The 25379-nt window shown below is 39.3% G+C and overlaps 1 protein-coding gene across 4 annotated transcripts in view; it reads right to left on the minus strand.

Moving 5' to 3' along the window:
* ARHGAP18 (Rho GTPase activating protein 18) overlaps window positions 1-25379 on the minus strand; it is a 175355-nt gene that overhangs the window by 100213 nt on the left and 49763 nt on the right. Inside the window, exon 1 of one of the 4 annotated variants that reach the window (XM_033103377.1) lies at window positions 18837-18901. The exons of the other annotated variants lie outside the window; for them this stretch is intronic. Coding sequence (XP_032959268.1) covers window positions 18837-18892 — 56 coding nt within the window. The 5' untranslated portion in view covers window positions 18893-18901. Of the gene's footprint in view, window positions 1-18836; window positions 18902-25379 lie in introns of those variants that run through there. 4 annotated transcript variants of the gene reach the window in all.

The raw sequence follows: 25379 nt of genomic DNA on the forward strand, positions 1-25379 counted from the left end.
GGAAAGAAGGAAGGAAGGAAGAAAGGAAGGAAGGAAGGAAGGAAGGAAGGAAGGAAGGAAGGAAGGAAGGAAGGAAGGAAAGAAAGAGAAAGAAAGAAAGAAAGAAAGAAAGAAAGAAAGAAAGAAAGAAAGAAAGAAAGAAAAAAAAAAGAAAAGAAAGAAAGAAAAAAAGAAAGAAAGAAAGAAAGAAAGAAGGAAGGAAGGAAGGAAGGAAGGAAGGAAACTGGATGACCTTCTTATGCCATATACAAGAATAAACTCAAAATGGATCAAAGACTGAAATGTAAGACCTGAAACCATACAACTCCTAGAAGAAACTACAGGAAGTGAACTCTCAGACATTACCCTTAATAATATTTTTTACCAATATATCTCCTCCAGCAAGAAAAGCAAAAGAAAAAATAAACAAATGGGACTACGTCAAAGTAAAAAGTTTTTGCACAGCAAAGGAAACTATCAACAAAACAAAAAGAACAGCCTACCGAATGGGAGAAGATATTTGCCAATGATACATCTGATAAGGAGTTAATATCCAAAAGTTATAAAACAAAAAAAAAAACTCATACAACTCAACACCAAAAAAGAAAAAGAAAATCCAATTTAAAAATGGGCAGAGGACCTAAATAGAAATTTCTCCAAAGAGAACATACACATGGCCAACAGACATATGAAAAGATGCTCAGTGTCACGGATTATCAAAGAAATGCAAATTAAAACAAGATATGACCTCACACCTATAAAAAAAGCCATTATCAATAAATCAACAAACAACAAGTATTGGCGAGAATGTGGAGAAAAGGGAACCCTCGTGCACTGTTGGTGGGATTGCAAATTGGTGCAGCCACTGTGGAAAACAGTATGGAGTTTCCTCAAAAAATTAAAACCAGAAGTACCACTCCTGGTTATTTATCCAAAGAAATTCAAAACACTAATTCAAGGATATATGCACCCCTATGTTTACCGTAATGCTATTCACAACAACCAAGATATGGAAACAACTGAAAATGCCCATCAATAGATAATTGGATAAAGAAGTTGTGGTACATATAAACAATGGAGTATTATTCATTCTGCCATAAAAAAGAATGAAATCTTACCATTTGCAACAACGTGGATGGACCTAGAGGGTATTATGCTAAGTGAAATAAATCAGACTGAGAAAGACAAATACCATATGATCTCATATGTGGAATCTAAAGAACAGAAAAGATGAACAAACAAAACAGAAATAGACTCCTGGATACAGAGAACTGATGATTGCTAGATGGGAGCGGGGGTTGAAGGGGTGGTCAGATAGGTGAAGGAATTAGTACAAATGGTACAAATGGCCGTTAGAAAAACAGTCACGGGGATGTGAAATACAGTATGGAGAATGTGGTCAGCCACATTGTAAAAACGACGTACAGTGTCACATATGTTCTAGACTTACTGGGGGATCACCTCCTGAATTATATAAATGCCTAACCACTATGCTTGTACACCTGACACTAATATAAAATAATATTGAATGTCAACTATAACTTAAAATAAATATATATATAGTCACAGGATGTAAAGTACAGCCTAGGGAATATAGTCAATGGTATTGTAATAGCTATGTATGATGTCAGAGACGTAGTAGACTTGTTGGGGTTGTCATTTTGTGAGGCGTGTACATGTCTAATTACTATGTTTTATACACCTGGAACTAATAATTACAAAAAAAAAAAAAAAGAAGTACATAGGTTGACCACACTTCAGCCAATCATAGAAGCCAAGAAATTTCAGCCCAATAAATAAGTTACTTACCCTAAAGCCTGACTCTGTCATGGACGTATATCACCAGGAACTTTTCACCAAGATCTATAAAAAGCCCATTTAGAATTACAGAAGATATCAGCACTAAAATGTTCTAGTATTAAATTAGGTACTTCATGGTGATTGAAAGTGGAATGGATACTTTCAAAATATAAAAACCAATCTAATTTGCAAGGTCATTTAAACAGAAAATGGTCATTATTCCTACCTCAAACTCAAACTGTTTGAGTAGACAGGTAGACATGGACAGTAGACATGGTGAAGTAAGTTACTAAGAGAGCAGACTCTGGAAAGCAGACTGCCAGGGTTGTGAGTGCAGTTTTACTATTTGACTAGGGTGTCATCTTGAGCAAGTTTCTTAACCTCTGTGCCTCAGTTTCCTCATTGTAAAACTGAGATAATAATTATTCCTACCCCTCATAGTATTGTGAAGTACATAGGAATCAATATTCCTATGTAGGATTTTATACATAGGCTAGTGCACTAAGCAGAGACAGGGTATTGTGTAAAGGTTAGCTATTATACATTTTTCATCATAAAGTGAGATGTTGAAAAAGCCCAGCCTTCTCAAAAGTTATATTTAAAGGAACCATAAACTGTGCTCATATTGATGATCGTTTGATAGTGTTTTGCCATATTCAAAACTACATAGTTGCTTTTTTCCCTTCCCACTTCCTCTTATTCTGCCCATCTCAGATTAATATAGTTGATACTAGAGTTCCTCAAAAATAATGTCATCACAAGAGTGAGAGGCCTAGAAGTTTCTTTCCCCAAAGCATCATGCTCTTCCTTGCTCAAGCCCTCCCCTAGGAACCAAGGAAACTTTACTCAACACCCAGTATGTTGGCAACAACTTTCAAAATCAAAAGCAAGTTGACTCTGGAAAAAAAGTCTGTACTAAAGTAAAATTAAATACATATTTTACAAAAGGCTATAATAGCTAGATCTCTCTCCGCGCTACACAGCCTCGTGGAACCCAATTTTGAGAATTTCCTCAAGTCACCTCTCTGGATAAAGAATCTTCTCCCAGGGGCTGGCCCGGTGGCTCAGGCGTTTGGAGCTCCATGCTCCTAACTCCGAAGGCTGCCGGTTCGATTCCCACATGGGCCAGGGGGCTCTCAACCACAAGGTTGCCAGTTGAACTCCTCGAGTCCTGCAAGGGATGGTGGGCATTGCCCCCTGCAACTAAGATTGAACACAGCACCTTGAACTGAGCTGCCGCTGAGCTCCCAGATGGCTCAGTTGGTTGGAGCACATCCTCTCATCCACAAGGTTGCCAGTTCGACTCCCGCAAGGGATGGCTGGCTGCACCCCCTGCAACTAGCAATGGCAACTGAACCTGAAGCTGAGCTGCGCCCTCCACAACTAAGACTGAAAGGACAACAACTTGAAGCTGAACGGCACCCTCCACAACTAAGATTGAAAGGACAACTTGACTTGGAAAAAAGTCCTGGAAGTATACACTGTTCCCCAATAAGGTCCTGTTCCCCTTCCCCAATAAAATCTTTTTTAAAAAAAAGAGAATCTTCTCCCAGCAGGACCATCCACTTGTGCACAAGCTGAAATGCTAGCTCCCACTACCCACTACAGTGGTAGGCTTCTGTCTTCTTCAGCCACACTGCCCTTCACACTGCCTCCTGCAAGGATGGGCCGCTTATCACCTAGTGAACCTGTCTTTCCCAGTCATCCACACCAGGCTCCCTGAGCATTCTGCATGTGATAGTCAAGGTGCACTGGAAAGCCAACCCACTCCACGCCCAAATCTGACCAATGAGAGTAGCTTCTAGCCTAGCACTCCACCAATAAGAGGCCAAGCCAATGGTTCCCTGTGACGTAAGCCAACAAATGCCAGAGGCTTACCCAGAATTCCCTTGGTTCCTCACAGGGAGTTAACTTCTAACCAAGGTTAGCCTCTTCCCTGGGATACTAAGAAAGCCAACCATCTGGAGATCCCAGTGAAATACAGCCTGAGAGTTTCCAGAATCCTCAGAATTGCAACCACAAAAGTATTTATACAGACATCTGGCTTTCTCCAGGTTCATACTTTTTTCAGAAGTCAGGGGAGTCACCTTGTCAACTTCACTGAATTATCTCCCTAAAAACCATTCTTTATAAACACACAGTTTCATCACTTCAAGATGTCAATTTGGCTGCAAATGCTGAACAAGTATTCTGCTTATTTGTTAGAGACCAGCCCAGTTTCTATATACCACACCCTCAGGACCTGCAACATTAGTTCACCAGTCTCAAAGAGAAATTGTAAACCACCAGTTTCCAACCTTTAAAGTTACTGCAAATGGTAGAAATTACAAATGTTAACTCTGGAAATGCAAAGGGTATGAGGTTCTATGGACAGAGCTGTGGCTGAAACCTTACCTGCACAGAATTAAGATAGTGTTTTCTGCCTGTCTGGGTTGACAAGCCATAACCTCTTTCCTTTCCTAAGGCACCAGATAGGACCCATCAGGACAAGCTGAAGCTCAAAGCCTCCCAAAGTAGACCTGGCTTGAAGATGCTTCTTTCATTCTCTTCCCTGAGCATGGGAAGGAGACAGGTGAGCATCTTTGTTCTAGGGAGGCAGACTTTTCACTCCAGGAAGTGAACTTACAGACAGCTACTTATATTTCATACCAAAAGCCATCCTTTCTTCTACCCTACATCTTTACCCGTGTTGACCCTCTCACTATTTCCACTCATACTTTATCTATCTCTGGATTGCATCACAGACAGAAATTTATGAGCTACACTCAGAACAGATGGGAGACTGTCTCAGATAGCATAAATTCACTAGGGACCACGCAAGTATTTTCGTTATTTGCAATGGGCCTGTGTGCTTTACATAGTTTACTTTTTACCTCATTTAATCTTCATACCACCACTAAGACACAGGGAGATTTAGCAACTTGCCCAAGGGCATATAACTAGCAAGAGATGGATCCAAGGTAGAAAACCATGCTGTTTTCCAATCCAGAGCTCCCTCTTTTCACCACAATGTCATGACATTATACCTGTTACATCACTCAATAGATCCAAGGGTTCAGGAAGGAGGAGTTGGGTATTCTGAAAAGCAGGCAGGTCATGGCAGACACTGATTAAAAGGAGCCCCAATTCTTCAGTGAAGACTGAACTTTAAGGCTTGCCACAGATTGGCTCAGCCTCCCTTCCCGCCTTTCCTTCCTCTTCTCTCAAGCATCCCGTCCTCCAGCCAAATGAGAATCCTCATAGAGTTAACCCCCATCTGAGTCTCCCTCTCCTCAGTATACATTTACCTTCCTCCTCCAAAGCCAAATCCTCCCCAAATCACTCCAACAAGATGAAACCTGAAACTGTCTGATCCTCTTAGTTGACTATGTATCCTTCTGCAAATATGCGTAACAGGGTTGTTGATTTTTTTTTAAACTTCCATTATAGTGGCTGTAACTTCCTGTCCCATATCAGGTACGTGGCACAGCTCATGGTCCTAGTAGAAATTTTAAAATCCCTTGTAGGGGTTCTGACTAGCACAGTACACCTAACGTAGGACAGAACACAAAGGACCTGTTCAACAAACTTCAAGGAGCAACCATAGTAGTTTTTGTTTTGTTTTGCTTTGTTTTTATGATGTCTCATCGACAGCTGCTACACTCGGTAATGAAAACAAATATAGCTGCTATCAGTGACAATGATTCCATCTTTTGGAGATTCAGTAGGACTAACTGTAATACACTGCATCTAGCTATTTATTATCTAGTATAAAAACCTATATTGTCTTTCCACCTCCTTGAGAATCTCAATGTCATAAGGCCAAGAAGAAGCAGATCCTAAGTAAATTTTTACCATCCAAAAATGTATGTGCTGTTACTCTTCTTTGCCTGGACTTTATTGAACAAGCTGAACCAAGGGGGTGAACTTTAAATTTTTAGAGGAATAAACAGTTGCCACCACTAATGATCACTCCCCTGACAGTCTTCTGAGACCTTGTCGGCAGTTTGGGAACAAACTTATCAACCTCTAGTACAAAAGACAACAAGGAGAAACCTGACAGCTGAAAGGCAACAATTCTCCCAGGAAGGAGAAATGGGCAGATAATGTTTTTGCACTTGAAAATTTCACCAGAGGACTTTGATGAAAGATACAGGAATGATAATCCATTTACACATTTTTAAGGGTTTTGTGGGACTTGTTTGTGCATTAACATGTCCTTTTGGCATAGTTTCAGAAATCACTCCAAGTGTCAAGGCAAAATACATATACACAGATAAACATCTTCCTATTCCTTTTCATCATTACTCAGAAAAATCATACTTTTTTCCATTTCCTTTTCGTGGGGACCAGAGACAACAGCATCCCTGGAAAAACAATTCTTTTCCACACCTCCCTTACTCCGGGCATTCCAGCCTTCAAACTTCCATTCTGAATTCTGAAACTACAAAGAAGTTTGACCACTTAAGTCAACTTGTCATTTAATTTTAGAAAGGAGCTAGTTAATTTCTGTTTTTAAAATAAGCTTAAATTACATAAGCTTAAATTATGAATCTAATGCTAATAACAAGAAAACATGTAATTTCTTTGGCTTACCAGTCCATTTATAACATTTTATTCATCACAAAATCAATACAAATCTCATGCCCATGTAAACCCGTGTGTATGTATGTGAAATGATTTGTATAGAAATTATAAGTAGAAATGAACTTACTCATAAAGTACTATCTTCACGTGTGCAGTGCCTAAAGTGGTACAGGCCATTGAAATGAATAAAACCACAGAACTAAATATATGCTTATCAGATATATTCCTACAGATGCTAAACTTAAAATGGAAAACTCTTAAATATCTGATATGGCTTATACAAAAGTGGTAGAATTTTTACCCTACTTTCAAGTCATCTCGTTACATATAAATTCTCCAAATGTAAAATGATTCATGTTCCAAATATAATAAAACATGATGACAACTCAGAAAGTAAAGCAACAGTGTATTGTTTATATTACTCACAAGTACAATTTTAGAATCTCTAGATAAGGTTTATTTTCAAACAAATAATTAATATTGTCCTTATTTACTTTTTATCCAAGAGGCAATGCAAATAAAATATTAAATAGTGCAAATATTCACTTGGAAAACATTCATGCATAGAGAAGAGGATACATATCAATAATACTGCATTATATAAATTTGGAGCATTTACTATTCCTCTCAGAAAGAAGGAAAACATTTCATACTATGATCATGTGCTTAACAACACATGTCACAATTTAGAAGATTCATGAGGGACCTAACAAATCTTCCATGCTTTCACAATATGTGGAAGTTTTCTTAAATTCTCTCAAATTGTAAATTCACTTCAGTGCTATCATCATTTATTCAGTGTAAACTACTTTTGAGTTATTGAAAAAAAGATGCTAGTGGCATGCAAAAGCAGTGTAACGATTGCTTTACATCTTGATCATTTGTATAGTGGACTCAATTTAAGCTGTTCTTTGATAAAACAAACATAAGGCATGTTATCTTATGGCACAAAATCCTTGCAATTTAACAGGTTACTCAATCACGAATGTAGCCCACTAATAAAAATGAGATGGGCTAAGAAGTAGTAAGTCGTGGAGGGGGAGAGAATGGAGTGAATGATTCAGAAATGGTCACCTGAAACACAAACACAGGAACACTTTCCCACAGCCAGTCCTTGATAAAGGGCTACACAGACTTTGGCCCCAGATCTTATCAGCGTGGGGCCCATAGAAGCCTGGGGGAACTCCACTTAAATAGCTGAGCTAGGGGCCTGGGATGGGGAGTCAGTGAATCAGGCAGAGCGTCTGTTTCGACCATCTCAACCTACAACGAATTCTGTGCATTTTAACGTTAAACTCAGTAACCTAGTTTTTCCTAATGAAATTCATTCTTTAAATCATGTTTTCAAGATGCTTGGATCATTGAAATTTTAGGTGGAAATCTGAAGATTGGCTCTCTCCAAGCTTTCAAACTTACTCGCCAAGGGTTTTTCAGAACAAAATTTTATAACATGTATTTTTTAAATTTCAGTACTATCAATCAAAAAATAAAAGGAGGTCCACCTGAACAGGAGGTACACCTACCCAGGAAGCGTAACTGAGGGATGTGAACTACCTATCCCACAATGGCAATAAACAAAAGGTCTCTCGCAGATATTCCATCCATGTCACTACCAGAATCTTCTGCCCACAGTCTGTTTTCTGGTCCCCAAAAGGCTGCCGAGAGGCTACCTCCACACCCCCCTGAAGCCAACAGCACTGATAATTGCTATGCCCAGCAGACTGATGTTCCTACTCCTGCTTGGCCCACAGTGGCCGTCTAGGGTCTTGGGCTGCTCCTGCAGGCCACTTTCATTGCCACAGGTGTCTCAGGTGCAGCCTCCTCTTGCAACCGCTTACGTGTTTCCCCAAAAATAAGACCTACCCCGAAAAGAAGCCCCAGTTAAGATCGTCAGCCCGACAGACGCATTTAGTACGTTATGACGATGTTCCAGAAGAAAATGGCATGATGGGGTATTTGAATAAATGTTGATTGTTGTACATGAAAAAATAAGACATCCCCTGAAAATACGCCCTCTTATGCATCTTTTGGGGCAAAAATTCATATAAAACTCGGTCTTATTTTGGGGGAAACACGGTAGAACCTGGCCCTGGGCTGCCTCAGGGCTGACACTGCTAGTACCTCTGTAAGGGGACAGAAGCAACTGTCACTTCCATAACTGTTCTCCTCTTGCAGTCCTCTGTCCACTTTTCTGTGTTTCACCCTGGAGCCCAGGGACCCCTCCTTCCCTAGACTGAGAAGAAGGGGGAGAGGTGTTTATCCTGGGCTTTCTTGTAGATTTTGTTTTTACATTGTGAAATGTTTTACGTTTTACAAAATGCACGCTTCCTTCCTTCTCCCCAAAGAGGCAGGTTGTCCAGGTAGTTAAGCAGCCTAAAAGGGCCCTTTCTCCAGACTATCCCATCATGTCTGGGTTCCCTGGCAGCACAAGGTTCATATTTTCCTTCCCCTCCCCACTGTGTTCCCTGTAGTTTTGGAAGATCACTCCATGAGAACTATTCGCCCAGGTACAGACATATGGATATCATGTTGAGAATCTGTAAGGCTTTAATGTCAAGGAGCTTAAAAAGGCACAGAATCTTGGGAGAGAACTAGGAAAGCGTGCGGATCTCACCCAAAGAAAGAATTCTACCTGGTGAGCAGCACAGGGATGGCATCCTAGGAAAGCAGCACTTTGAGTGGACACAGAATTCTATTTGTGCTAAGATTAGCAATTTGTGGCAGCAGGACATTTACAGGAACATGTCATGCAGGGACACGTTGGCCAGGAAATCATTTATAAAACAGGTCTAGGTTTAGGACCAAGAATAAGGCAATCCCCAAACTCTGGCTTTTTGACAAGTTTCAAATTACTTTGCCTAAAAGTGGGGAAGCTCCAGAAAGAGTTGTGGTGAGTTCATCACTTGGTTCATCGTCACAAACGGAGAAAATCTAGTTGCTATGAAAAATGCTCATGGCTAAAAAGACAGTTTCCAAGTGTATGCTCTCCAACCAGCCAGCCCTCACCACCTTCTTGTTTTCCGTAAAGTAATCAAAAGCACTTTTAAAACACCAAATAGGTCCTTTTATTTGGAGACATTTGGGTCTGTGGTAAGCCAAGACTTTAATGTCCTTGTGGCCCCTGAAGTACCTGAATGACTTTAGTAAGTGAAAATGAGTTCGATAGCAACTGTGACACTTCCACACTTTCGCAGCAAAAGAGAATTGCTTATTTGGATTTCAGTGGGAAGTTCTCATGCAACAGAAAGGGTACTGAGGCCATCCAGATTGTTAGGGAAGACATGAAGACAATGTACACTCACCCCTGTCTCACTGTTCTAGGGTAAATCTGATTATTCAGCTTTGATAGAAAAATATAACCATCTAATGGCAATAATGGTGGTGGTAGTGGCGGCAGTAGTTATTTTAAAGGCATATCTTGTTACTGTGTCATGCCGGTTCCGGGACATTTTCAATGCATTTCAAGAGAGTTCCCAGTTTATAAATGCCAACTTATGGAGAGAGAAAAGAGGCCCCAGTCCAGGGCTTTCTTCTCCATGCTATCTACAGGAACCTTTACTTCCCCATCAGCTTCTGAAGGCCCCACCACAGCCATGGCATGTTCAGACTGCTGCTTTGAAAGACCAGATCGGGGCCTGCCACAAAAGACATTCTTCCCATGAACTCAGGCCCCACTGTCATTCAGACACACGTGTTTTGAATAGAGAAAAACTCTGAAGGGAGATAACTGCACTTAACTCTATGCCTGTCAGTAGAATGCAAATGACCAAGGTTCAAACCTGAATCGATCTATGTACAAGATATGTGATCTAAGACCAGTTGTTACATATACATGACCTTTCTCTTCTTTAAGACAAGGATAATAACTGTCACCGTATGAGAATTAAACAAGTTTCATTTTAAACATGTGAACATAGAGAGTATTCAATAAATATTTGTTTTTCTTTTCCTCTATGATACAATTTGCCCAGTTACATGAATAGCTGACCACAAAATGCCAGGAGACACTTCAGGGACACACAAAATTATTTATTAAGTGTCAAAATTTAGTAAAACTATTTATTGCCTCATTCAGTAAATGGTATCTTGGAGCCTGAATGTAGTTAAGGTGATTTCCCCAAGTGCCCATTTTACTACCAGTAAATTGCTTAGACTCCAGATTGGCATAACCTTTCCTCAATACCAAAGAAAACAGAGTTTTCATTATTATACACGTGAACACAAACTATCAGACAATCAAACACTCCATTGTAATTTAACTTCCACTGTATGTACTTCTAGGAACCACATTCAATTTACAAAAGTTGGAAACAAGTAATTTCTATGAATGGCATCGCAGTGAAGATCCTGGCAGCAGACTGCCCAGGTCCAGTTCCCAGTCCTGCAATTTAACTAGCTGTAGGGCCTCAAGCAAGTTACTTTCCTTTCCCATGCCTCTATTTCTTCATGAGAAATTGGGAATAATATTACCTACCTGCTCAGGTTGTCATGAGGACTAAATGAGTTAAGATAGTCTAACGAGTGGCAGTAATGCTTACCCGAAAACCCATGTTCTAAAAAAAAGAAAAAAACACCTCAGTCTGTCTTAGTCTTTTAAGAAAAGGTAACATAGCGCATGTCTACCCCAAGACCCTCAACCAGTTCTCTAAAACATAACACACGGCACCACTCCAACACATAATTAAAAAACTAGCGTGTTGAATGCAAAATGTCTAAAACGCTATTTAGAAGATCAAAGAACAAGTGTTTTTAGGCAGTGACATGGCACATATCCTCTTAGCTGACATGAGGATGTTTTCAAGATGCCCGCATCATACTAAAAATGTAACTTGAGATATTTTCCCCACATTTGTGTTTAAAATGTCATATTGGATTTGCAGGCATACCTATAAATTTTCCCTACAAAAACATAAGCTAAAAATTGTTGTATTAAAAGATTTATGTTCTGGGAAGCTTGGATATTAAAAAGTAAGAAATATCTTTACTGTGGAAACACGTTCACCAAAGAGAGACTCAGCAGGGTATGTCAGTATCAGTAAAATGGATGGTGGTCACCAAAAGAAGAGCAATTTACCAATAATAATAATAATAATACAAAAAAGCCTAAAAAATGTTACTAATTCCAAAGTAGACAAATTTTCCACATATAAACAGACAGCAATATTTTGGGATTTCAAAATTGTGCTCCCTGGAACACTGGCAATAAGAGTTCTAAAAAGAAAAAGGATCTGAGGAATATGTTTGTTGTTACTAATTTTTTAGGAATTCATAATACATGCTAAGATATTATATGGTACAAGAAGTTCTGCAGTAAACTTTGTTTACACCAAAATATTAGATCACAAAATCCTTTTTTTTAATAGAACCCCTAGTAGTGGTGTTCGTCACACAATTTGGTAAATAACAATCCAACACTTTGGCTTGTTTATTGAAGAAATTTCACTTTAATCAGATTAACAAAGTATTAGTCTCTACTGAAATGTATTAAAAGCTATTAGAATGGGCCTTTCATTTTAAGGAAACCTAGCCTGGACTCTGTTTTTAATCTGCATGCTTCAAACTAAACTCAAAAGGGAATACAGTTGACCCTTGAACAATGTAGGGGTTAGGGGCGCTGTCGAATATCCACATAAATTTGACTCCTCCAAAATTTAACTATTAATAGTCCACTGTTGACCCAAAGCCTTACTAATAACATAAACAGTTGATTCACATATATTTTGTGTTACATATATTATATACTATATTCTTACAAGAAAAGTAAGCTAGAAAAAAGAAAATGTTATTAAGAAAATCATAAGGTTCGTCTGTGAGTTCTTTCAAATTGTCGCAAATCTGCAAAAAAATTTCCACTATATTTATTGAAAAAAATCTGCATATAACACACTCAAATCTATGTTGAGTGTGTTACACTCAACACACAGCTCACACAGCTCAAATCTATGTTGTCCAAGAGTCAATTGTAGTTTCTTTCCTTTGCTTGCAAAATGGAGATGATAGGACTTTCAATCTATAGTATTGGTGAAAATTGGAAAAATTGGTGAAAATGTATTTCTCTAAATGACCCTTAAACCTTAAGAATTAAGTGACCTGACAAGTAAAACATTACCGTCATTTCTATAGACAAATAATTTGATATAGTAGGTTCTCACAAATACAACGAAAGCCCTAAGGTAGAGAGACAACAAAAATTTAAAGAAATGTAAACATATTCTAATTTTAAAGTACTGTTCAAAAATATTTCCCTTCTTTAAGGGAAAAACACTTCCCCCCCCGCCCCCCACCCCCCCAGAGTTCAGAGAGTGTCCTAGCCATTTATCATCCTCTTTTCTTTGAAGGAAGTGCGGCAAGAAGCAAACACGGTTTAATAATAGTTATAATAAAGCAGAAGTAGCTTCACAAGAAAGGAAAAAAATCTTACTGTGATGCCTCGATATGTGAGGGCTCAAAGATGGCAGTTATCAGACGACTGCTAAATGTAACTGATTTACTGGGAGTAGAAAAACCAAGTAGTTCAAATAATCGCAATTAATTTTTACATAGCTTCTGGGCTGTCTTCCATATGCACTATATAGTCTCAAAAATATTATGTACTCCAAAGTACTACATCTGTGTCCAACAATCCCTTAGCATAAATACCACTGGATGGATGCAAACAAATACGGTCTTTTGGCAACTTTGCTGCTATTTCTTTACAAGGAGGATCTCACTTCTCAGGACTCTATCCTTCCCAAATTCAAATGTTTTCTTTTTTAAAAAACATTTTTTGAGATTCAAATGTAAGTTATGGTGAAAAGAAAAAAAGCTCTATAAAGAAAAAAAGCAAACAATAAAAATGCAACCCTTCCAAAATATCAAATATCAATTCACAAATACAGTTGAATCATTATTAAGTTGGTGCAAAAGTAATTGCAGTTTTCGCAATTATTTTTAACCTTTAAGCCACAATTACTTTTGCACCAACCTCATATTATATACAGAATACTGAATCTATCTAATGCTTAGGATAAAGAAAATTAGGCCGTTGCTTGAGGCATTTATGTTCTTGATGAATAGAAAAAATTCTCCAGTATAAACTTACCTAACACAGCAAAGCAAAAGAATAAATGCGTATAGGATATGTATACACTAGTGGAGAATTTTAAAGCTAAGCTCCAAGGAACAGAGGTTTCTATATATGAGCCACAGATCATAAGACCAGCAAAGGCACAAAGGGACAGATACAGACAGAGACTGGAATAATAACCGAGTACCTTGTTGCCAAAGATGGTCTCTCTATGTGCAAGCCATAGAGGTAAAGCCTATTCCTCCATGCTCTTGAATCTGAGCTGGCCTATTATCAATTGGTCAATAGAATATGGTCAAGTGGCACTGAATAACTTCTGAGGCTAGACCCTAAGAAGCCTGGCAGGTTCTACCTAGACCTCTTAGAATCACTCTGGGGTAAGCCAGCAAGAGTATAGAAAGGCTGACTACTCTGATACTGCCAAGCTATAATTGGAAGCCCAAGCTCATCATGTGGAGAAACTACACAAGGAGAAACAAATGACCCATTAGTCCAGGTATCAAATCTGGTCATAAAGAAGCCTCTGACGACGCCCATCTTGCTTGATGGACCCCAAGAAAGAACTTGATGGTAATCATCCAGAATCAAGAAAGAAAACTGTTATTTTAAACCACTAAGTTGGTGTGGTATGTTACACAGCGACAGATAACTGAAACAACCACCTTGACCTTCAGGATAGGGATCACAAACTCATGGTGCCTGCGCCAGATCCTGCCTGGATTGTTGGGGGCTCACTCGGTATCCTAAAATTTCTAGCTAACATTTTCTACTCAAACCCGAATTTTCATGAGGCCTGCACTTTTCAGTCATCCACTTCACTGATTTATTACATAACCCACTAGCCCTCTATTTATAAGTAAATAAACCTTTCTCTAAGAAACAGGGAGCAAAGGATTAATACATGTATATAATTACCAAAATTTATCCAGTGATATCACTGTGTGATTACACTATAGTATAAAATTATGCAAAAAATGCTATAATTCAAAAGAATTTTAGTCTGGAAATACTAAAGCAAATATATCCTCATTTTGAATAATAATAAAAAATTAACAATCAATGATTTGTTTAAAATACATATATATGTATATGTATATATGTGTGTGTATATATGTATGTATGTATGTATGTGTGTATATACACACACACACACACACACACACACACAAATTTACTTCTACCTTGACCCAAATAACTTCTATCAGATCATGGACCATAGCTTTGACTGTATTATTTGGACCAGAGAGAAATAAACACAAACACTCAGTAACTCTAGTAAAAACATTAATTATAGAATAAGTTGGTCAAGTTACATGTTTCTAGACCACCTATAAATAGCCAAAGTTCCTTTCAACTTTCAGTTGCCAGATATCTTTCCTTACCCAAACCAAATCTCAATTACTCAACAATTCTTTTAAAGTTTTGTACCTCAAAAGAGAAACTCATCCCATAGCTTTCTAAATATGATACTGAAAAAGTTGTTTTGGAATTCATTTTAATGATATAAGAAGCTCTTCCCAGGAATTCTTACATTTATTTTATTCTAGGCTTATCATTTATACTCAGTAAAGACCTGCACAGTTACGTAGTTAAAATACATATTAAGATTTTTTTAAATATAATTTAAAATTTAAGAAATTCCATATTTACATACCCTCTATGCCTTTCTAACTTACCCAAATCTCTTTCTAGGTAGGATTTTAATTTTGTGCTGCCCATCAATATTATATAATCCCTCCTATTTTCCACAAAATATAGATGGTATCTGACAGACATTAGCATTCAGAGATCTCTACAGCCACACTTCAACATTTTGTTAATTGAATCCCAATATTTTTCTACACATTTCCAGTTTTACAGAAGCAAGATGTTAAGCCATTTCCTAGTTTATTAAATTAATGACATTATAGTTCTAATCTCATTCAACTAGATTCACAAGGACATATGTCAATTTCCCTCCTCTTAAATATTCCAAAACAAATGACAAATTTAGACAAGCGCATGCATAACCCCTAATGAAAACCATGCACAGTTTTAGGAGACGTGGAAGACATATTTATTGGGGTGTGCAGATATACCCTGTATCTTGGGAAACACAAGGCAGCAAAAGAACACTTTCACATCTCAGTAAACAAAGATCCTGAGAGGCAACAAAGAAACACTGAATTGTAATCTCAATTTAGTTGAAGATTTTATTTGGGTTCAAAACAGTTATATTTCTAAGCCTGTACGGGGAACTCAGAACACATTTTCCCATAGTCAGCAATGCTACAAATAAACGGTTTTGGGGTTTTGTGGCTAGTGGAAAGAAATCTATTAACCAATCAAATGTAACTACTGGAGAAATAAAGCTCCATGGAATTTAAATATCATTTATGCTTGTGGGGACAGTTTCCAGGCTCTGGGCCTCGCAGGGAGGTGCTGGCTCGGGTAGTGAATGACCATCAGCTGTGATTGGTTGGCCATCAGCTGTAACCAGTTAGCCAATTGCCGGTAACTGCAGGGCTCCGATGATTGGTTGGTTGGTTGGCAGGCAAAGAAGTGAATGGCGGACTGCGCATAGTGTGGCTACTACTGCATGTGTCTCGCCCAGCCACCAGAGAGAATATAGTGGTATGATTCCCCTACCTATGGCTCCGTGGGTGTTCCTTTTTGGCCTAGCCACATCCTGCGTTCTTATGTGGGGAGACCGGGAGCTGAGATTCCCGCAGGCCCCCCCACAACACGACACATGGCGCAGCAAGCAGGGTCTCCAGCACGACAATGCTCTATTCCCCCCATAGAAAATGGCTTCCACATTTCTAAGTGGCATACATCTCTCTCCTCCCTCCAGTTCACCACCTCATTCCTGCCTCTAGATACTTCCACACTTCAACAAAAAAAGTCCCCAGTTTCTTAGAGGTGGAAGCAAACAGGCTGCTCTCATGAGCCATTTGGAAGCAGGAGCTGCAGTTTATATAGCAACTTGACGTGCAGGTGTAGGGAAGGATTTGAGAGCGGGCTACGTGGACCGTTCCCTAGCTTAGGGCACAGTGCACAGTAGTCATACAAAGTAAATTTATTATTGACGATATGGATGAAGAGGGAAATCAGCAGCGGAGTTTTCAAAGATGTGCACTAAATGGGAAAGAAGATGGGACACAGGGATGCGGAAGTTGGGGAGTCGGGGGCACATCCCCCAGATCTATGCCATGGATATCATCAACTGAGCTCTGCTCCAGAAAAAATCACCTCTTGATCAAGACCAAGAGCGGTTCATAAAATACACACATATATTTTAAGGGGAAAAAGGTGTAAAACCATCCTTTCCTCAAATACGTTACTTTAGCTATAGTGATACACCAGTACTTTTACCTGCAAGTACTCAAATAACCTAGAGTCAATTCGCTCTTTGAGGGATATGAGCAAATAACTTTTCCTCCTTCCACAAGACATGATTTTCCATCTTATTAAGAGTAACAAATTATTTAAAAATTTACATTTGCCCAAACTAAACTATAAAAAGCTACTCAAAAGCCTCACTTGGTCCTAACATGGGTTCGATACCTTTAAAGCCCCCTTTAAGATATATTTTGGGTAGTCTTCGTAGTCATTAAAATAAATATAATCTGAGATATTTTATAACTCATCCCACAAATGTTAAAATTAAGAGGCTATACTGCATATGTATTAAAGTAAACATGCTTTTCCCAAACCATTTACAAATCAATCTCAAAAATGCTTTCTAGCAGTATTTCCAAATTAATTCACCATCTTTGACTGCCCTGAATCATCATAGAAAATAGTGCTTTATGTCAGGCACTCTTTTAAATACCTTACCTATATTAACTCATTCAATCTTCATAAACTCTTGAATAAGGGATTAGTATCCCCAATTTGCAGAAGGAAAAGAAAAAAACTGAGGCCCATTGACATTAAACAACTTGTCCAAAGTCACAAGGCTATTTAATGACAGAACCAGGACTCCGACCTGGACAGTCTCGCTCCAAAGTCTGTGTCTGTAATCACTACACCCTACTCCCTCTCACACTCATTCATTTATTCAAACTTTTATTACCTGCCTGGGGTAGGTCAAGCACTTTGCTAAGGCCTAGGTGTAAAGGACAAAAAAAGGCAAGGTCTCTACCCCAAGGAACTTACATTTTAGTACACAGCAAAAAGAGTAAAATGCAAATAAACGAAAAAGTTCAGCATGACAATTCTGGTTCAGTGAGTGAAATGTCTAGGGGAAAATTTAAGATTTAATATTGAAAAGGATTTGTAATAATACTCCTCACCTGCATATTTTTTGAAAACTCTCCAAAGCTACATATTTGATCTTTACAATTAACTTTGTGAAGCAGACAGAGATTATGTTCATTTCATAGATGAGGAAACAGACAAAGGTATGATGTCCTACATAGCTTAACAAAGATGCCACATTCTAAACATCTTCGCAAAGATGTGACATCCCTTCTACAGGAATCTGTCCTACCCACAGGCTCTGCTTCTCTAAAAAGACCCCAAATGGAAAAAAAAAAAAAAAACAGATCCCATATGGTCAAATCATAGGCTGTCTGGGAACACTCAAAAAGATTCACTGGCGGAGCCTGCCCGGTGGCTCAGGCGGTTAGAGCTCCATGCTCCTAACTCCGAAGGCTGCCGGTTCGATTCCCACATGGGCCAGTGGGCTCTCAACCACAAGGTTGCCAGTTCAATTCCTCGAGTCCCGCGAGGGATGGTGGGCTCCGACCCCTGCAACTAAGATTGAACACGGCACCTTGAGCTGAGCTTCCACTGAGCTCCCGGATGGCTCAGTTGGTTGGAGTGCATCCTCTCAACCACAAGGTTGCCGGTTCGACTCCCGCAAGGGATGGTGGGCTGTGCCCCCTGCAACTAGTAACGGCAACTGGACCTGGAGCTGAGCTGCGCCCGACACAACTAAGATTGAAAGGACAACAACTTGACTTGGAAAACAGGCCTGGAAGTACACACTGTTCCCCAATAAAGTCCTGTTCCCCTTCCCCAATAAAATCTTTATTAAAAAAAAAAAAGATTCACTGGCAAATCAGATGCCTCCTCAAGAATTTGAAATTAGGAAACAGCGAGATGGGTCTATTTGCCATGAGATATAAGACGACAGATGGCAGCAAGGCTGAGGCATCCATTAAGAGCTATGCTCTAGCTCGGAATGATGAGATTATAAAGCCAGTAGACAGAAAAGAATAAAGAGTCTTAAAGAGAGAGCAAACAGGCCAGGTGGCCAGTTGCTGAGGGAAAAGGACAGGTGAGGTCTCCTTTCCCTGTGGCAGACACGCCTGCAAGAAACCTCATTGTCCCTAAAGACACGTAAGGGTTCTTTGCAGCCAAAAAGCAACTACCAAATAACACGTGTAAAAGAGATGACATTTCACGCTCTTTTTCAACACAGAATTCAGATACTTACTGGACTTGAGTATGGGAAAGACTCCAGATGTAGTAACTGGCCACACTGGTCTCCATGGTTTCTGTTTACTTCTTGCAAAAAAAAAAGGGATAAACTTGGCCAGCTCACAGCAACAATCATAGAAGTAAAAAGAATCTGTCCCTTACATCATCTTGCTCCCTCTGCCCTGATCTACTTGTAACAAGTTTATTCATTCCCACTCTCCTCAAATAAGACTTCTTCTTCTCTATTTCCTCCTATCAAAGAAAAAAGTCATTAAATATCAGTACCACCTAAAACTTTTACAACAAAATGTTCCATCTTAGAAGTACTTGTATGAAATGAAAGGTTTGGATAAGGACAGAAATCACCTAGAAGAGAGAGCTCAGGAGAGAACTGACAGCACACCTTCTTTTTCAAACCAAGTATGGACATCATGCTGTTAACTGCTCCTCCCCACCCTATCCCTTCCACTCCCCCCCGACACCATCACCACTCAAGCAACAGCCTGGACACCTCAAGTTTCTGCAGTTCTGAGCTCTCTCACACTGATACCACTAGGATAACAAGTAGAGAGGCCTGTCAGGACCCTCGGACAGATCTGAATCAAGAAGAGGCATCAGAGAAAAGGCAGCTAAAGGGAGGGAGACCTCACAGACCCATGACCATGGAACATAGGAAACTTCACTTCAGATAAGTGCAGCCTTGGCGTCTAGAATGCTGGGTCCTTTTTCTAATGTGTGAACGATACTCATGTTTACAGCTAACAAGGAATTTAAAAATAAGAGAAAAAAATTCATTTTGGTGGTCCAATTTAAGCTTAATCGCCATACAGTCCAGTAGCAATCATGGGCATTGTTAAATGCATCAATTTTGGGGAGCTCATTTTGCTGCAATACTCTTAAAAGCATAATACTAAGAACTTAAAACATGAAAAGAACAAACATAAACCTTTGAATAAACACAAGTCCCACTTAGAAAAGATAGACAAGGGTGCACAGTGCAGGTGGAGAGTGAAAGAATTATGTGTGCCATGGAAAACAAGGAAAGTTTTCAACAGTTGGTTTTTTTTGGTGGGGAGGTGGGGTGCGGGGTGGGCTTAAGATTTATAAATCCTTACATATGAAAGGCATAACGTTAATATAAATTCCATGAAGATAACTTGAAAAAGGCCCACAAAAATCACAAGCCTCGCAGATGACGGCAGTAAAAAGTCAAATATCACATAACTATATAAAACTAAGACCTGCCGTTGGAACACTGGGTGTGTCTTTTCACAGTTCAAGAGAAAATTATAGATAAGGCTTCTAAACAAAGTGATAAAGAAAATAAGTTTTTAGAAAGTACTCTTAGGTCATGAAGTGGAGGACTAGATTGATTTAGAAAACAATTATCCATATCGACAGGCTAAAAATGCATTTGGTCACTAAACCCTGCAAAATTAGAATGAGAAAATATGTCTTAAAAGCTAAGGTTAGAAAAAATAAAAAGAAATGTTACTTCATTTATTACATAACCGCGTTACAAAAATTCTTTACCACCCCTTTCCTACAAAAATATACATAATTTCAGAAAATACACGAATTCAGAAAGAAAGAACTCTATTCATGATACAGTACATAGATTTTTTTTTTTAATGCTGTGAATTTATGTACAAACTCTGACCTCATCAAGAAAGACAACCATATCCTTCCCATAAAGCTTCTCTCAAGGTGTTTCTGAGTTGCACGTCTAAAACTGAGCTGCAGATCTTGCCCACCCCACCTCCTTTCACTCTGGAAGTCTTCCCCATCTAAATCAATGAGGTTGCGCAGGCCAAACCTCACAAAGCTCTTTAGTCTCATTTGCTCAAATACCACAAACATCAGGAAATCCTACCGGCTCTACTTTCAAAATATTTCAGCATTCACCACCTCTGCTGCCTAAACAACTGAAACCTTGGCCCAAGTCACCATCATTTTACCCTTCTGAGTGTCCTTACCTCTCTACAGTCTACATTCAACACAACAGCCAGAGGGGGCTTTTAAAACCAAAATATGCCCTATTCCTCCCACATTCAAAACTCTCTCCATTCACTGGCTACCCATCTCACTCTGAGCAAAAATTAAATTCTTCAGGTGGTCTACAAAGCTATCAGATCTGCCTGTCCCACCTTGTTTCCTCCTCCTCACCCCCATTTATTCCCACCACTGCAGCCATGCAGGGCTCTTTATTCCTCGGGGTGCTTGCTGTTGGACTCACTCCAGACTTCTGGCTTCTACACTTCCTAACCTCTCTCTGCTTCAAAAGCTCTTCCCCTAACTCATCCCCAGATATCTGTAAGGCTCACCTGCTCAGGTCTTCATTTTCCACTCCACGTTCCCTTCTCTCATGCGTAGGTATTTGTCTGTTTTGTTCTACATTATAGCCCCAGCTCCTGGACAACTGCCTGACATACAGTAAGAGCTTAGCAATTATAGGTGGAGTGACTCAGTGACCAAATGGTTATGCTTCCTACGTAAGTTCCTAGAACCCAGAAATGTGGTAGGACATGAAAAAGTCTCTAACGAAACTAAGCATATGAAGATGGTAGTCCTCTTCCATGTGGCACACTGGGCGGTAGTAGCTCCTAAATGAGGACCCACCCACACTCCATCTTACCATAAAAGTCAATGTTTGCTGACTTCAGTGTGGTCCACTAGTGCCCCAAGGCAGGCCTGCTATAAGTGGCTGTCACCAGTTCAAATTGTAAATGTTGCCGTAGATCCAAGGACATTCCAAGGTCTTCCAAACTTCAAAAGCCTGAACTTCTTTATATTATGGTTAATTTTCAGTTATGCCATTTTTGGGTAAGTACATAGATTACATCCGTGTATCTTAACACATAACAAAATATTTATGAAAATGTTTCTCAAATGAGGAAGACTAGGTTACATGCTGAAAGGCTCAATAATTTCTTTCCTTTCCTTTACCTACTGTTAAGGAAAGTAGCAGCTAGCTATAAACCAGGTACTGTTCTATGGGCTTTACATGGATCATCCCACTTAATCCTCCCAGTGAAGTAAAAGCTAGTATGAAGTTCAATTCACAAATAGAGAGTTAAATAATTCCTCCAAGACCACATTGCTAATGAGTGACAGAGTCGGGATTTGAACCCAGGCAGGTTGGCCCCAGAGCTCAGAGTTTCACGGTTTACATCACCATGATGTAGTACCTCTTGGTTCTGTTTATTCAACATCAATGGTGCATGGAGTCAACAAAATAAGACCCTACATGATGAATGCAATACATCTATTCATCAGACATTAAAAAAAAAAAAAAAAATCTCATATGTCAACTAGAGTTGATAGTTAAAATAAGAAGGAAAATGTCATTCAACATTCATACTGTGTTTGCCCAAAAATAAGACCTAGCCGGACCATTAACTCTAATGCGTCTTTTGGAGCAAAAATTAATATAAGACCCGGTCTTATTTTAATATAAGACCAAGTCTAATATAATATAATATTATATTATATATTATATATATTATATATATTATATTATATATATTATTATATATATTATATTATATATTATATATTATATTATATTATATTATATTATATTATATTATATTATATTAGACTTGGTCTTATATTAAAATAAGACTGGGTCTTATATTAATTTTTGCTCCAAAATACGCATTAGAGCTGATGGTCCGGCTAGGTCTTATTTTCGGGGAAACACAGTATTTATCAAAATATTAGCAAAAAAACAGATACAAAGCAAACAATAGTTTTTCTTAACATGGCAGGAAAGTCAAAGGAGAACAGTAAGAATAGACAAAAATGCAGTATTCTTTGAAAAAGAGCTTTGCAAAAGTAAACATTAAGAAACCCGCCTGCAAAGTAACAAGTAAATAGTCTTATAAATATAGCTACTCATAAAAAGTGGTTTCCTTTGCAAACATTTGACTGTCTACAAGTCAGACAGAACAACTAATGTTAGCATATTTCTTTAAATCCTAATGTTTTGAGGAGGAAATAAGACAACATAAATTGAAAACAGGATTTTGTAAATATTTGAGAGGCTCTAATCAGTAGGAGGAATTTCTTAAGCTGGCATCTAATGAATGTATCCTGATAAAAAGGAATAAATGGAATGGAGGGAATTTTAGACTAACAGATAACTTACAAAATGATTAGTTCCCTACTATCTCAGCTTCCCCAAAGACCAAAACAGTGAGGAAAAAAAAGGACTTGGTAAGACAAGGCTAAAAATCAAACACTTTCTAAATATCCTAAATCATCAATGTAGTCCTTTACATTTTTCAAATGGCATATACATGAGTTCATCTTATTAAACTAAATGTTTGATTAAATAGTTCCTCAAAGTGCATATTACTTTGAAGAGACAAAATCTTTCAATAAGCAGTTAGATTTCTGTGCTCCCTCCAGCAGCTTTTAAATAGGTGAGTGGGGGGAGGGACAGAGTCTAACTTTTCTTAAGTTTTGCTTGTTTAGGTTTGGTTTTGCCTTTTGAAGAGTTTTTTTTAAAACATGCATCAACCTGGTACCTCCGAGCAGCTTCCCACTAACTGACCGTCCCAGCCAGAGTTGAAGCCCTGTGCATGCCCTCCTCCACCACCATTTTTAAGTGGGTGAAATCCTGACCCCATCCCAACCCCAAATCACTCCACCCTCCATCCATTCCCCTCCCACTCACTTCCAGTATCTCAACCCTTCCAGTCTAAACAGGGTACCTCCCAAAATAACACTAAGCTTATCTGATACATTATTCCACGCTAAGGGCAAAAGCTAATAAGGACTGTCCTCCCTCCCTCCTGCCTTTCCTCTCAGCTCTCCAACCAGGGCTCCCATCTTCTCCAGCCAATAACTGCACCTAAGGACCCTAGTCCGTGGTGGGAATTTGGGGTCATTATGAACGAGCAATTTGGCAGCCAGCAAGGGAGGCATTTGGGATCAGACCTGGTGCTGTAGCAGCCCCAGGAGAGCACTCACTGTGTGAGCAGCTGTCCACCCTGCCACCTCAGTACCTCTAGATTCTGCTTTAGCACAGGTTGAGAATGATCCGTTCCTCTCTTGTGTTCTCTCAACCCACTCAGGTATAGGCCACCCACAACAGGCTGTAAAACTGCAAACACAACATAGTCTCCAGAACTGGATAAGCAGCCCGAGGCAATGGCCTAGAACCACAGACCTTGTAACAACCTAATTCCTGAGGTTTGAGTCCTTGAGGTGAAAATGAGAAGTTTGGACTCAATGTCCCTAAGGTTCTTTCCACTCTCACAATCAAGATCCAAGATTCAGCTCAGCTCCTCAGGCCACCCCAGAACAAAGTCACAGGAGAATGAGCAAAATTTGCACAATTCTGGCCATTTTGACTGTCATGTGGACTCGAAGTTATGGATGGCAGAGGGTTGGTGTCGCAGGCTGCTTCCTGCTGAAAGGTTCCTACTACAGCAGTGTTCTACAGAAAAACAGACAAAAACACTTTATGATCTCTCACAGAAAACACTTAAAACAGTAGAAAATAAACTGGTAACTCATCTAAGGCACAAGCAGCAATTCCCTTTTATCTCTGGAAATGAGTTCATTCCGTGGACTACATCCTGTGGTTGCTATGTGTGGAAAAGTTCTGGTCAGCCTGGGAATCTAAGGCAAAGTATTATAGCCATTCCTTTGATTTTTATTCCCCTCCCCCACATGTGGGGGTTTTAAAACAAATGAAAGAAGGCATTATTTCAGCTTGCGGCATAAGCATCAGTCACACAGGAACAAAGGTTTTATCATCACATTAAACGTCAAAGAGGAACCATGCTTGCTGATAAGGAATTTAGTGCCCCACACAATTAGGGTAGCATTTGCTTTTTGCAGGCGTCTAGGCCAATATTTACAATTTATATCTAAGACTGAGTTAAAAATATTCAGCTAGGGAGAAGGTCGTTAAGGGGAAAAAGGAAAAAAGCCCTTGGAAAACAGGACAAAGTACACAGATAGAGAGAGAGGTACCGCGCAACTCAGTGGTCTGTAGAACATTTGCCCTCTCAACCTATAAAATGATTTAACTTAACCACGTTTCACTCTAGCAGCAGAAGACTGGCTCCTGACAAAAACTCCTTTTTGAAAGTCCCCACATCCACCCCCCAAAAATCCACATACACAAAAGAATATGAAACATACTGCCACAGGCCAGTGTCTTTCTTGGGCTTCTTGCCTAAGAAGTTTGCATTCAGCAAGGACAGGGGACAAAAAAACTATAGGCTAACAGCAGCTTGTACAATGAACAGCTCCCCCCGGCTTGCTGGCACACTTTCCCAGCCCGCAGTTCCAGCAGCTGAGCCTCCAGCCCATTCAAGAATTCCATCTCAGAGGAAGTGTTTCAAATATAGTCATTTGATCTTTCGGCATTTGCAAATGCACCTGCTGAGCAACAAGTCTGACAGCCATAGCCCCGGTTCCTTCTTATCCTTCTTCACCAGTAATTATATGGGCTATTTCAGACTTGGGCTGGATGAGATGCAAAGGACATAGAGAACCCCTGCCAAGCATTTCTGCTGCTGTAGGAGGTTAGGTTCCACAT

Source organism: Rhinolophus ferrumequinum, chromosome 3 (assembly GCF_004115265.2).
Source record: "Rhinolophus ferrumequinum isolate MPI-CBG mRhiFer1 chromosome 3, mRhiFer1_v1.p, whole genome shotgun sequence".
NCBI classification, from domain to species: Eukaryota; Metazoa; Chordata; class Mammalia; order Chiroptera; family Rhinolophidae; genus Rhinolophus; species Rhinolophus ferrumequinum.